Raw genomic sequence first — 12,528 nt, forward strand, 5'->3', positions numbered from 1 at the left:
AAAATGAACCAGGGAGTCACTCTGATCTATAAGCGCAAAAAGTACAAATAAAAAAGTCACTTTTTTCCAGAAGTTTCTGTTCTATTTTGATGCTTTTTTGCTGTGAACCCGGGGCCCCGTTGGAATTCATTGTACCCACTATGAATACAAGATGACCGTAGCCACCTCCTCCAGCGAAGGAGAAAGCTAGAACCTTTTAAAGGCACCTTTCAAATCCACAGGGAACCACTGTTTGTCTCAAAAGAGGGAGTATTACTTCAACATATTTTTCTTCCCAATAACGCTTTCATCTCAAAAGACTGCTGAAAACCATGAGTGGATGTATTGATGCTTAAACTTGTGAAATTTTTTCTCCATTCTGGCTCACTGTGATCTCCTTGGGCCTCTAAAGTATAAATTTCTTGTCTTTTTAACTTAGGTCATTGCTTTTCACATCACAGGTTCCCCGGGGACACCTTAATACAAGCATGAGCTCAGTCTCCACGTGTATTTAATGTTGGCTTTTAATGGGAAGAAGTGGTGATTATTAAATTATATTATACCAAAACAAGCACGTGTTTGCCAAGTTTCAAGTCATTATAAATGCTGAAACAGAAAAAACATGGCACTTAATGCTTTGCGCATAATTTGTATTCCCATCAAAAAAGATACACATCTGCTCACTTTACCTAGAGCACAGGCTCTGAATCATCAAGTATTCATGCTAAACGTTCTCATCTGTTTTTGTCGGCAGAGTCCTCAGTTGCTGCAGACAGCAGATAAATCCTATTTATTTAGGCTCTGTTTTATAATATTATATTGTTTCCCAACACTTCTTTTGCTGAATGCTAATAAAGAGTACAAAAAGATGAAAAATAGACTAGACTAGTAACATTAAAGTGACAGGAAGAGGAATCGATATGATATAGCACGTGTTATGGCATTTTAAATGACTGTAGTCCTTTCAGTGTTTCAAAATATGGTTTCATTTTATTCTTAAGACACTGAACACACTCTTTTTTAGACCATTTGCATTTATAAATGGTCTAAATGGTCCATTTGCATGTAAAATGGTAAGATCACTGCCTGATTTTAAAATATTTGCTACAAAATCTTAATTGTCAAAGCATCTATTGAAGGGCAATAAATAAAAGTGGAATATATATTGTTTATAAAAAGTAAAGAAGCACATAGATTCACAATCTCTTTCTAAGACATGATGTTTTTGAATAGCATTTCTGGTGTATTGATGTGCAGGCATGAATGCACCAAATGATGTCCCTGAAAATTCTGTGTTTTTATGTAAGTAACCTTTCATATTATTGAAATATAAGGTTAATATAAGTTTTCATATCAACAAAATGTGACTTTTAACCCATTTAGCACAGAAGATGCACCATCACATATTGCACCAGTCTTCTGCTTTTATAGTGTCTGCATAATTACTGTACTATAACAACCTGCTGCACACTGCTCTGTGTCTGCTCATGATATCTGGATCCGATTTTTATTCACACTCGCATTTTATTTGGTCTTATTATGACAGGCTGTAAACCTATTGCTGAGTGTGTTTAAGAAAAAAAACCCCATAAACTTGGATAAAAATTCTTTTTTAATTAGACCGGCCTCTGCTTGAGACGCTGCAGTATCAAATGAAAGATAATTAAAATATAAGACCTGTTTGTGTTTCACAGTTGTTGACAGGGAAAGTGTAATCAGTGCTTTTGTTTTCTCGCACTTTCTCCACACTTGTCTTTATCACGTCTCGACTTGAATATGAAGAGTGCTGCTGCACTACTTTCTTCAGGGAATATTAATTATGGATACTGGCTTATATACTACTGTACATGATTGTGTGCCTGCGGTCTGCTATCGTTCTCAACTGCTGCAGTGTAGAACTTATTTATATGAATATGAGGAAACACCGAGGGCAGAGAGAAGAATACACGAGTCGGGTACTAAAAGGACATCTCTGGATATCTGCAGCCAGCATCACAACAAGATAACAAGATGAATAGCAGCACGATGGAGCATATGTGCATAAATTACAACTAATAGAGAAGATCAATTAAATAATGATTAAAGATAAAGTGCATAAATATTTCAGGCTGGTAACATGACATCATTAATTTCAGTTGTCATGCAAGTTTAATAAACATTCAGATGTAATTAAATGGACAAGACTGGCAGACTGATGAGCATTCCTGTTTTCACAGGGAGTCACGTTTGTTTTTAAAGTGAAAGGATCATAAACGTCGTATGTTCTTCCTGATATGAGCAAAAACACATTTATTCTGCTTGTCTGCTTTCAAGAACCAGCTCTGAGACAATTAGATGATTTGCTTCCTTTTGATCAACTACACACTTAGCGGGTGCATGACATTTGCTACTTCTATACTGCGGTTTCAGAGTTTCCTGCTTTTATTTCTCATGAATTAAACGGGGCTGGGTTTTGGACAAAAAATAGAAATTTATTACTCTGGGAAATTGTTATGGCCCTTTTTTCACCCCCTTTTTCAAATACCAGTAAATGAAAAAAAAAATAGATACATGAATTGGTTATGAAAATTAGCTGCAATTATATCTAAATATCAGTTGTGAACCCTCTGCAGCTTTTTTAAAAAGACCAGCATCATCAACACCTCTGCACGTGTGAGTTGCAGACAGTTGTCTCCTCTGTGGTCTCATCTGCTAATGGTAATTACACCAAGTGTTTGTAATTACCCTGACAGTGATCTATTGATGTTTAAAATGCTCTTTTACCATGCTACTCACCAGGGAAAGTTTTTTGAGGTGCACATGTTTTCTATCACCCACGGTCTGGTACACACTCACACAGCCACTTCACATTCATTCACACCTGGCCACTGCAACCAGCGCTGCACAGCTGGCCGCGGGGACAGCGAGGCAGTTAAGATGCACCTCTGTGGTAACTGCTGAAAGGTGACCTTGATGTGTCTCCTCACGTTATTCTTCCAGTGCATTACCTGCAAAGCGTGCGACAACGCCATAACAGAATCAGCAGACACCTGTTTACAAGTCCCAGCACCAGCGGAGATGAATGAAATCAATACCCCGGCTCCTGTGCAATTTCTCCGTCGCATCGCCAGCCACAAGTTTATATTATCGTGGATCTTTACAGTGCAGAACTGATTATGAGGCACAGTGCAGATCTGCTTACTTGAAAGATTGGTAATTATGGGCGGCAGAGTGCGGTATTGGTGGAGTGCAGATACTGTAAGCCGTTAACCATCCTTTGAAACTGTTACAGTAAGCATAGAGGAAGCACCATGCCTCAGAATCAATGCTCATCATAAAAGCTGGTAATGGCGGGGAGGTGCTTAGTAGAAACATCTTCAGATCAACTTAATCGAGGCTTGAATCAAATCCACAGCATAAAGGAAAAGAACGGCAAGAGTAATACATTTTACTTGGCTTCTATAGTGCTCTTTACAGCACTCAAGCACTTTACATACTCTGTAAGATCTTATATAACGGAAAAACCGGCTTACTCTCATGTCTCCATTAAAATGTTGCAGGGCTGAGCAAAAATTAGAAACCATCAGCAAAACAAAGCATGAATAATTTGGCCTTTTAACAGCATTTCCTTATAAATATATTTATCTGATGTGATCGGTCATGTTTTTCATCCCCTTCAATGTTAAAATTTGAGAGGAACTGCATCATGATTTGAACTTTAACCCACGTTTAAAGCCCCATAGAGTTTTCGGTCTTCCTTCTGAAGTGAAGATGTAATCTTGAGCAACTGGACTGCTTTGTGTACAGTAGACCACTACTGCACAAGCAACCACTTGTTTCTTCACCCCTTTTGAAGTCGTCATTTCTCCAGTGAAAAAGTGGCTTTCCTGTTGCTTGCTGTTCATTTTGGGATGTTGTCTTCCTTATCCGTGGATTCCTGGAACTGTACCTTGCAAGATGAAGCCTGAGGAATTGGAGACATGGCTGTACTATCTCAACTTCCACTTTGTGAGAACTCTGAGATTAGCGTGACATCAGGATTGTTTACATCCCGTCTTTTGCCATCTTTTCAAAAACAAACATTACTGAATGATTTTAAGCTTTGTTGCTTTTCTGCACAGATGATTTTATGCAAAAACCTATGTGTGGAGGTGTAATATATAACAATAATTTCTGTCTAGTCATTGTTTAGTCTTGCTTTATCTTGTCCTGTTATCACTACAATCTGCCACTTGGGAGTGTGGGTGGGAATGAGTCTCTATTCCCTCTAAATTATGTTTTTAACGAAGCAAATCCTCAGTGACTCCTCTAGTCTAGGCACTGACAGAGACTTTTAGAGATAGAAATGTCAGCTTGGTAATGTTATCGGTCATTGATAATGAACTAAATAAACACCCCGTCCCCTCCCCGGTGACGTTAAAGTCTGTCTGCTCGCGAAAACTTTTATGAAGAAACAAAGAGCTACAAATCATTAAGGCTTGTATGGCGGCTCTTGGAACTCGATGATGATGTTGATGAGAGGGAGAGTCTGTTTATGGTTGTGCCAAAGTAACGCACTAGCTGGGAGACAGAGAAGCACAAAAAGCAGACTAATGAGACAACAAATGGCAGCTGAACTCCACGAGCACTCTTGTTATACTGTATATTCCTCTTAGGTTATATCAGGAGGCAGCCGAGTGCTCAGAGATGAAGGAGCAGAAACTGAGGTGCCACAGTAACACCGCCTAAAGAGTCTCTTTGTATTATAAGTCGGCTGTAACTTTTAAAAGCGAAAAGGAAGACACCGCCTGAACTGAACTCTTGCTTCCCTTTGAGTTCCTCGGTTAAATTTTCTGTAGCAGTGATCATATTTCTTTGCATTGCGAGTGAGGTCCTGTTATTTCGGCACTGTGTCTATGAATTATGTAAATTGTTACGATAGCTCTGCATCAGTGCTGCTGAGACAGATTTTTGTGCGTGTTTGGATACAGCACTTACAATTCTGCACACTTCTTTTGAGAACCGACACCTGTGCCAACATGTTTTGATAATTGGAAACAATTAAGCTGTCTTGCAGAGGTGAGTTTTGAAATGGTCTTCCTGACGTGCGGTATTCATAGACGTTAATAACTCCTGTTCTTGGATTGACTGGGACACACCTGAATGGCAATTTGCTGTGGATAAAAAGCTCTGCGTGCATATGCTGACAGGTGGCATCAATGTAAAAGACTGATGAAATACACATTTCTCCTACTAAACTACTAGCTACATTCAAAAATATGTTATTATGAATATGTCATGCTGCCTCTCATGTTCACTTTACCCACCTTCAGCTTGTTCGTGTCCACTGTTGCTTCTCTCTCCTGCATTATTTTTCTCTTAATCCCTCTCAGGACAGCATTAGTATTACTGCATGAGCTCAGCTGATTTGGTCTTTTTACCTTCAGACCCTGAAATTCTGATTTATTCCGGAACACATATATTAGGGACTTTCTCTGGCAAATGTGCCAGAAAATTCTGTCCATCGTACCCTGACTTCACAGAGAATGAGATTCTGCCCTTAACATCATCCGGTGTTTCAGACGTCTGACATTTCCCTTACAAGACTCATACAGCTAGTGCTGTAGAATGGCTGTATCAGTCTTTAGGGTAGATAAAACTCAGAATATCTCAGCTCGGAAATTATGTTGCTGCTGCACCAAAAGCTGGAGTATATAGGCATGTTTGTCTTTCTGTTTTTGTGAGGACATTCATTGACACTGATGCATTCACAAGCCAAGTTTAACCATCACAACTAACTGTCAGACCCTTATCATAACTTTAATATAAGCCTGCTTCTAACTTTTTAGCGTTCATAACCCTCAAACAGGACCTGAGTGGGTGTGAAAAAATTAGAGCCAGCCGAGAAGTTTTACCTTTTACAATATTTGGTGACTCAGATGGTCTAAAACTCCATGAAGATGGCTGTACATACACTATTTTCATTTATCTATTTAACTGATATCATTTCTTTGTTTATGGTTCTCAAGAAAGCTTCGCAGCCAAGGCACAATCACACATCTGTAAACTGTGGCTATAAAAAAAAAGGCTACACACTCCCACAGATGAGCATTGCATGTGTTAATATAATCAAATTAATTGTATTGTGAGATATATACGTAGAAAATGAAAGGCCTAAATTAAGTCATTTTTTCCTCATGTAGTGTTTCTAAGTGTAGGTTAGTTAGAATCTGTATAGGCTCAAAGTCATTAATTTCTTGCAGCAGCTCATTAACCAACGTATTTTTAGGCTCAAAAGCAGAAGCGAGACATCAATAATCAGTTTTAAAAGGTTTAATGAACTATCACAGAAATTCAATAGGGCGAAGGCTTGGAGCAGGTAAGTGATTGCAGGTGAGAGGGTTTTAGGCCAGAAGAAGTTAGTGCTTGGCCAATGTGACGACAGGGAATTATCTGTAGATCAAGCTGTGGCTGCTGGATCGGAGCTGGAGTTTCAATTAGTGATTCGAATGCTCTTTTGTTTCTGTTTTGGTAGCAGGTGGTGGGGTGGGGGCTGGATGCTTGGAGAATACAGAAGTGGTGTAGGGTGGGCAGACATGCCAGGAAAATAAAAACGGTTCTGTTAAAGCCTTTTGTGTTGACCAGCTCAGGTGTGCTCAGTGTCCAGGGAGGATTTGGAGCAGCCTTTTTTGCACGATTCAGTTTAATTTACGTTAATTTACACAGCGCTAAAATTACAACAACAGTTGCCTTGAGGTGCTTTATACTGTAAGGCAGGCGTGTCCAACTCCAGTCCTTGAGAGCTACTGTCCAGCAGCTTTTAAATGCATTCCTACTCCAACACAGCTGAATCAGATGATTGGATTACCTCTCCAGCATGCCATCAAGTTTGGCAAAGGCCTGGTAACAAGCCATTCATTTGATTCAGGTGTGTCGGAACAAGAATGCATCTAGAAGCTGCAGGACAGTAGCTCTCAAGGACTGGAGTTGGACACCCCTGCTAAAGGCCCTAAAACCCAAACAGCTCTCTGTGAGCCTTCACAACCGTGGGAAGGAAAAACTCCCTTTTAATAGGAAGAAACCTGGAGCATAAACAGGCTCAGGGTGAGGCAGCCATCTGTTACAGCTGATGAGGGGAAAGAGAAAAGAGAAAGCAGGGGGAAAAGATAACAGTCTTTCTCCCAGCTCATGGTATTACTGGCTTGTGCTGCTACTCTCTGCTAGTCACCACGACGGTGGTAATTAAGCCTGTTGTGTCTTATACTTCTTTTATTTTTCATCCTGTAACCCTTCTTTGTTCTCCAGTTGTCTACCAGAAACCTGTGTGTTTCCTCTGTGTTTGCAATTCTAAGTTTAATGGTCACTTCGCATTTTCTAACGCAGACCCTCCAGCTGGATGCTGCACCAATAAAATAAGAACAGACTTACCTGAAAGCTGCCTGCTCGCTGTTTGCCGAATCTCCCTCTGCTCCCTGGGATCCTTGCCTTTCTGCCAGTTCGTCCTCCAATTGTCCTGCTTAAGATGCCAACAAATAAGAGTATTACATTGTGATGCAGAATTCTCGGCCAGTATCAGCATAATAAAGGGATGGCTCAGGACCATATGATCCAGCCTTAAATATAACATTTATCACAAAGTGCCTTCAAAAAGTCTTGGCTCTAATTTTAAAAGTAGAGAAGATCTCTGCATCTTGAATTCAAACTGGGAGCTGGCTCCAAATGAGAGAGGCCTGATGGCTGAAGGCTCTGCCTCCCATTTTATCTTTATAAACACAAAGAACCACAATGAAACCAGCAGAATGAATGCTGCGGAGGCTTCAGCTTACAATGTGCAAGGGATTTCACACTAAATAAGGGATAACAATCAGGTAGGAAGTGAAAGGATGAGCTGGTCCATGTATACTGCAAATAAGTTAGATGATGGTGAACATGTATGACAGCTGACGCACAGTTATCCAACAAACTCTGCCTGTGGGTGGGGGTGAAAGATGAGCTGGCCCAAAACCAGGCCTGTCCTGACAATGGCAAACTCTCAGAACCTCTGATGTCACTGATTCCAGTCTTGGGCCAAGCACCAGCACTGAGTCTGTGGAAAAGATATAAGAGCATAGTCAGATATTAACTCTGAGTTGGTTCACTCAGTGAAATTTCAATTTAGGCTCATTTTCAGTCAGCTTAGATTCTGCTCTTGGTTGGATGGATTTCTGGTGTGTCTAAATTATTGTCTGGCTGTGCAGCAATTCGTGCAGATTCGAGATCAGATTATGAATGATAAGGTTGCTTTGATTTTATTTGATATAGCTCAATGCAGCTTTGACTCTATTTTGCTTTAAACAGGCAGATTGTGTCTTTTTTTTTTAATTCACCCCAAATTCTGTTAACTTACAGTAATCAGCAACACTGCATTCATATTATTTAACCTCCTGAGAAATGGAAAAAAGAATCTTCCCATTGAACTAAAAGAGGCCGCCGAACACATGAGATATCAATGGAAAGCCCAGGATGTCCTCTATTTAGTACATCAGGACTTAGGGCAGCTCAAATAAGTCAAAAGATAAAGACCAAAAACAAATGTCCAATACAGAGGATATAAATGAATAGGCCTGTTTGCGCTTTGTGTAAGCTAGTGTAAAGAGTGACTGTGAGCAAAGATCAGACAGAAACTAATAATAATTAGAATCTGAATTTTTTTTCATGTGGGATTCAGCAGTTCACTCTAGCATTCATAAATTTGTTGCTGTTTGCATTAAGTAGACTTGTTAAAATAATAAAACAGCAGTACACGTAAGAGCTCTTTTAAAATCAGTCAAAACCAGAAACCAACACGTAGCACTCTGAGAGCACAGACCCGCCGAGGCAGCTCACGCTCTGTGTAGGACTTACTTTCAGTGTGAATAGTGCTGTATTTTCTGTATGTTTGTTTGTTCTTTTTAATTGTACTATAAGAAAATTGTAGTGCAATAGAAATAGGTGCAAATTGCAGGCTTTTGTTATTTGCTCTGTTGAAACCCATTTGAATACACTGTCAAGGTTCTCCTGGCCGACTCACTCATTTTCTCTTTTTCTGTTGTAGAATAGAATTGAATAGCCCTTTATTTTCATTGCACATGTATGCACATAATGGGTGCTCCATGCCAACTGTGGCAGAATAAAACATAAATAGTAAGACAGCAGGAATAAATAAGAAAAAGGAAAAATATATTCATTCAAGATGAATATATACAAAACAGGAGGGAGGCACACATTTGAGAACAGGTTGCAAAGTGCTTTAATGTATAAAAGACTTGGTCTGAAAGAGTCTGTGTGTGAGTGGCCTGAGCGATGAAGGTTACTAAGACCATGGCTCAGATTGGTGAGGTGGGGGGTAGTGTTTGTTAACAGTGCGAATAGCCCAGGGGAAGAAGGTGTTTGTGAGTCTGGAGGTGTGGGACCTGACTGACCTGAGGCACTCACCAGAGGGCAGCGGGTCAAACAGGCAGCCAGGGTGCAAGGGATCACCTGTGACCGCCCTGGTTTTCCTGAGACAGGAGGATTTGGTGATGGCTTCCAGGGGTGGCAGAGGGCAGCCAGTGATTTATTTTTTTATAAAGGTGGTGTTAATTACCCTCTGTGCAACTTTTCAGTTCTCGGTTGTGGTCCCTGCGTAGCAAACACCCAGGCAGTAGGAGAGCACACTCTCCACTGAGGACCGATAGAAAGCCAGCAGCAGCTTCTGGTCCAGGTTCTTCCTCCTCAGGACTTCTTTATGGTGTTGTGGATCCAGGTGAGATCCATGGAAATGTAGGTGCCCAGAAACCTGAAGGTGGAGACAGATTCCACCTGTTCTCCATTTAAAATGAAAGGGGAGTGGCCCACTCTGTGCCTCCTCAAGTCCATGACGAGTTCTTTAGTTAAATCAACAATTTAGCAGAAGCTGAGAGTAGTCAAATCATGAAAATCATCTGATACGGTTAAAACAAACACCAACAGGACAAATTCTCTACTTCTGTTACCCCCGTCATACCTGACAATGACGTTGGTTGGATGGATTGGTGTACAGTCAACAATGTGTGTTGTATATATGTGCGTGTGAGGTAACCATGCCTTGTGCTCCAGGGATGGGTCTTTCTGCTGCTTCCCCACCTTTCAGCTCCATGCACCTGGGATGATTAACTCACCTGTGAGTAATTTTGTGATCAGCTGTCTGATTGTTAGACTGGAAACAGTTGGTGGAATTGTTGCTTCTGAAATCTGCATGTTTGACTCTGTGACCTTGACTTACTTTCAGTTTGTCTCTGCGCAGGAAACCTGGAGCTCGTGAGAAAGTATTCCTGTGGAGAGACGAAAATATGGATCTGTCTGAGTTAATAACAACATATTTCATGTACCTATATGTTGTTAATTTAAAAAAAAGACTTGTAAGAATCCTAGTTTCTAAGTTACAAGAGTAATAGTAAAATAGTATTTCTATTCTTGTATGAAACACAGCTCTAGATACCACAATTATGACCTTCATATCAATCTACTGACCAAATGTGACACATTTGAAATCTTTACACAATACTTTATGTGTTAACCATACACAACACACTTGTAAAAATCATAGTTTGGAGGTAGAAGCATTTTTTTCCGTTTTAAACCAATAAATTATTTACCTGACCTTGGAGACTTTGGTAGATGTAAACCAAGTTTCAATGGACCGTCAACATGACCCCACTCTACACCCCTACACAGTTTTATTGGAATTCATTTAAAACACGCAAACACTACCAAAGACCTACCACAACCTTCTTGGAAGAAGTAAAAAAAAAAACATTAAATGAAATTCAAAGCATTGCACTGAAATAACCGAATAACTTTCACTGGACATCTGAAGTGGTGTGTCAAGTTCAGAGCTGTTAACTCTTGTTTACAGAGTTTGAAAATAACTTTTTAAAAGATTCTTGTTTGTTTAAAACTCTGCTCTGTTTACTTTAGCCTGCCTTCTTAGATGCTTCTCCTGTGGAGCAGTTGATTGTCTGATGATCTGCTTTTTATCATTTTTTTTGTTTCTGTGTTTTGAAGCCTCGGGTGGAAATGCTCAGTTGGCTCCTTGCTCTTGCCTTGGATGGAGTTCCCCCATTTGAGCAGTCCTTCCCACTCCCACCTTTTATCTGGAAATAATATGTGTGGACTGTGTCAGGCTGGAGGTTCCAACTGTTCTTTCCCATATTGTTGTTGCAGCTATGTTAACAGTTCTGAACCTCCTCACACACCTTACCTGGAAACCTGTTCACTTGTTGCCTCCAGAAACTCCCAGAACTACTCACCAGCTCCATGTAGTCTGTCAAAGAAAGTACTTAGCCGCTCACCTGCCTGCCCGCTCTTCAAGCGCTTTCTTCCGCCACCTGTCTGATACTCGCCAGCTACCTTCACACTCCCTCTGAGCCTCCCCTCACTTCCAATGCAACCAAGACCTCTGGTTCACTCTCATTATTCTCATCATCCTCTTGGGTTCCAGGTAATCGCTTGTCTTCTGTCTAACAGAGCTTCCGTGTACCAGTCCAAAGTGTCTCTGAATTTGTCCACCAACTGTCTGAACCCATTAACAATTCATTCTTTCACCGCAAACAGTACAAACCTTTCTGCCGTTGTCCGAGTCTGCTCTTTGGGCCCGCTTTTTGCCATAATACAACATTGTTGCTGTGTGGACTGCCTCTATAGTGATGAGCATGTAAAGTCATTATGTTGCGTGAACCTGGTCTTTATTTCCTCTTTGTGTGCAGCAATGCACAACATTCAGAAAGCACTATGGCGGGGGAAACAAGCGTGTCAGTACACCCTACTGGTCCCCTTGTGTTTTCAGTTAACTACCAGTGCAGCACATGCGGTTATGCGAGTGAACAAATACTAGTCTGCTGTTGAACTGATGCGTCAAAGCCCCAGCCAATTTTTAGTTGTGTTATGTTATGTTCAAGGAGTGTCCTGGCAAATTGCAAACCCCGTTAACGCTATCACACATTCTGTGTAAAGATAATTATGGAAAGAGGATTAGAGGGTTTGTTACTCAGAAGACCATTTACAGAGTTGCAGGTGTTCATTGCAAAATGTAGCTCTGAGGAACATTTGTGTTTGCATGCAAATAATTGTAACGACTTCTGTATTTTTTACCTTTTCCCATGAGCACCTTTATGGCTCCAAATATAGCAAAGTGGTGTGTGACCATGTGACGGTACTCAGAATATATTAAATTTGCTTTCTGAGCATTTGGCTTAAACCACTGAACATATTTCTAAGTGTGCTTACTTTCTTTCCATCTCTTTTATATCCCTCTTTTAACCTTTCTTTATTTACTCCCTTGATCCCTTCTCCAATTCCACCTAAACTCCAAGGCTCCCCTCATTGCTCCTTTCTCTGTCAAAGTTAATTGTTTTCTGTGTGTTTTTTTTCTTTTTTCTTTGGTTTTCCCTTCATGTTGTTTGATTGAATTGAGAGGACTTCTCATCGTCACTGCTGCAGGGCTAAACAGAGAAAGGGGTGCCAGGGATAAAGATGGCAAGCCAGAGGGTGACTCAGTCTTCCTTATTCCAAGACACTCACTCACTCCCTCTCTCTCTGTCTCTCTCTCTCACA

General features: G+C 40.5%; 1 protein-coding gene across 1 annotated transcript; it reads right to left on the reverse strand.

Annotated features, from left to right (window-relative positions):
• Positions 1–1,421: 1,421 nt before the first annotated feature.
• On the reverse strand, positions 1,422–11,234 carry LOC113015245 (uncharacterized). The gene is made up of 6 exons (XM_026157195.1): positions 11,177–11,234; positions 9,542–9,665; positions 9,378–9,455; positions 7,887–8,023; positions 7,366–7,453; positions 1,422–3,922 (listed from the first exon to the last, which is right to left on the reverse strand). Exons 1-6 carry the CDS (start codon positions 11,232–11,234, stop codon positions 3,688–3,690), a joined length of 720 nt encoding a protein of 239 aa, XP_026012980.1. The 3' UTR covers positions 1,422–3,687.
• Between the last annotated feature and the right edge of the window lie 1,294 nt (positions 11,235–12,528).

Source organism: Astatotilapia calliptera, chromosome 22 (assembly GCF_900246225.1).
Source record: "Astatotilapia calliptera chromosome 22, fAstCal1.2, whole genome shotgun sequence".
NCBI lineage: Eukaryota > Metazoa > Chordata > Actinopteri > Cichliformes > Cichlidae > Astatotilapia > Astatotilapia calliptera.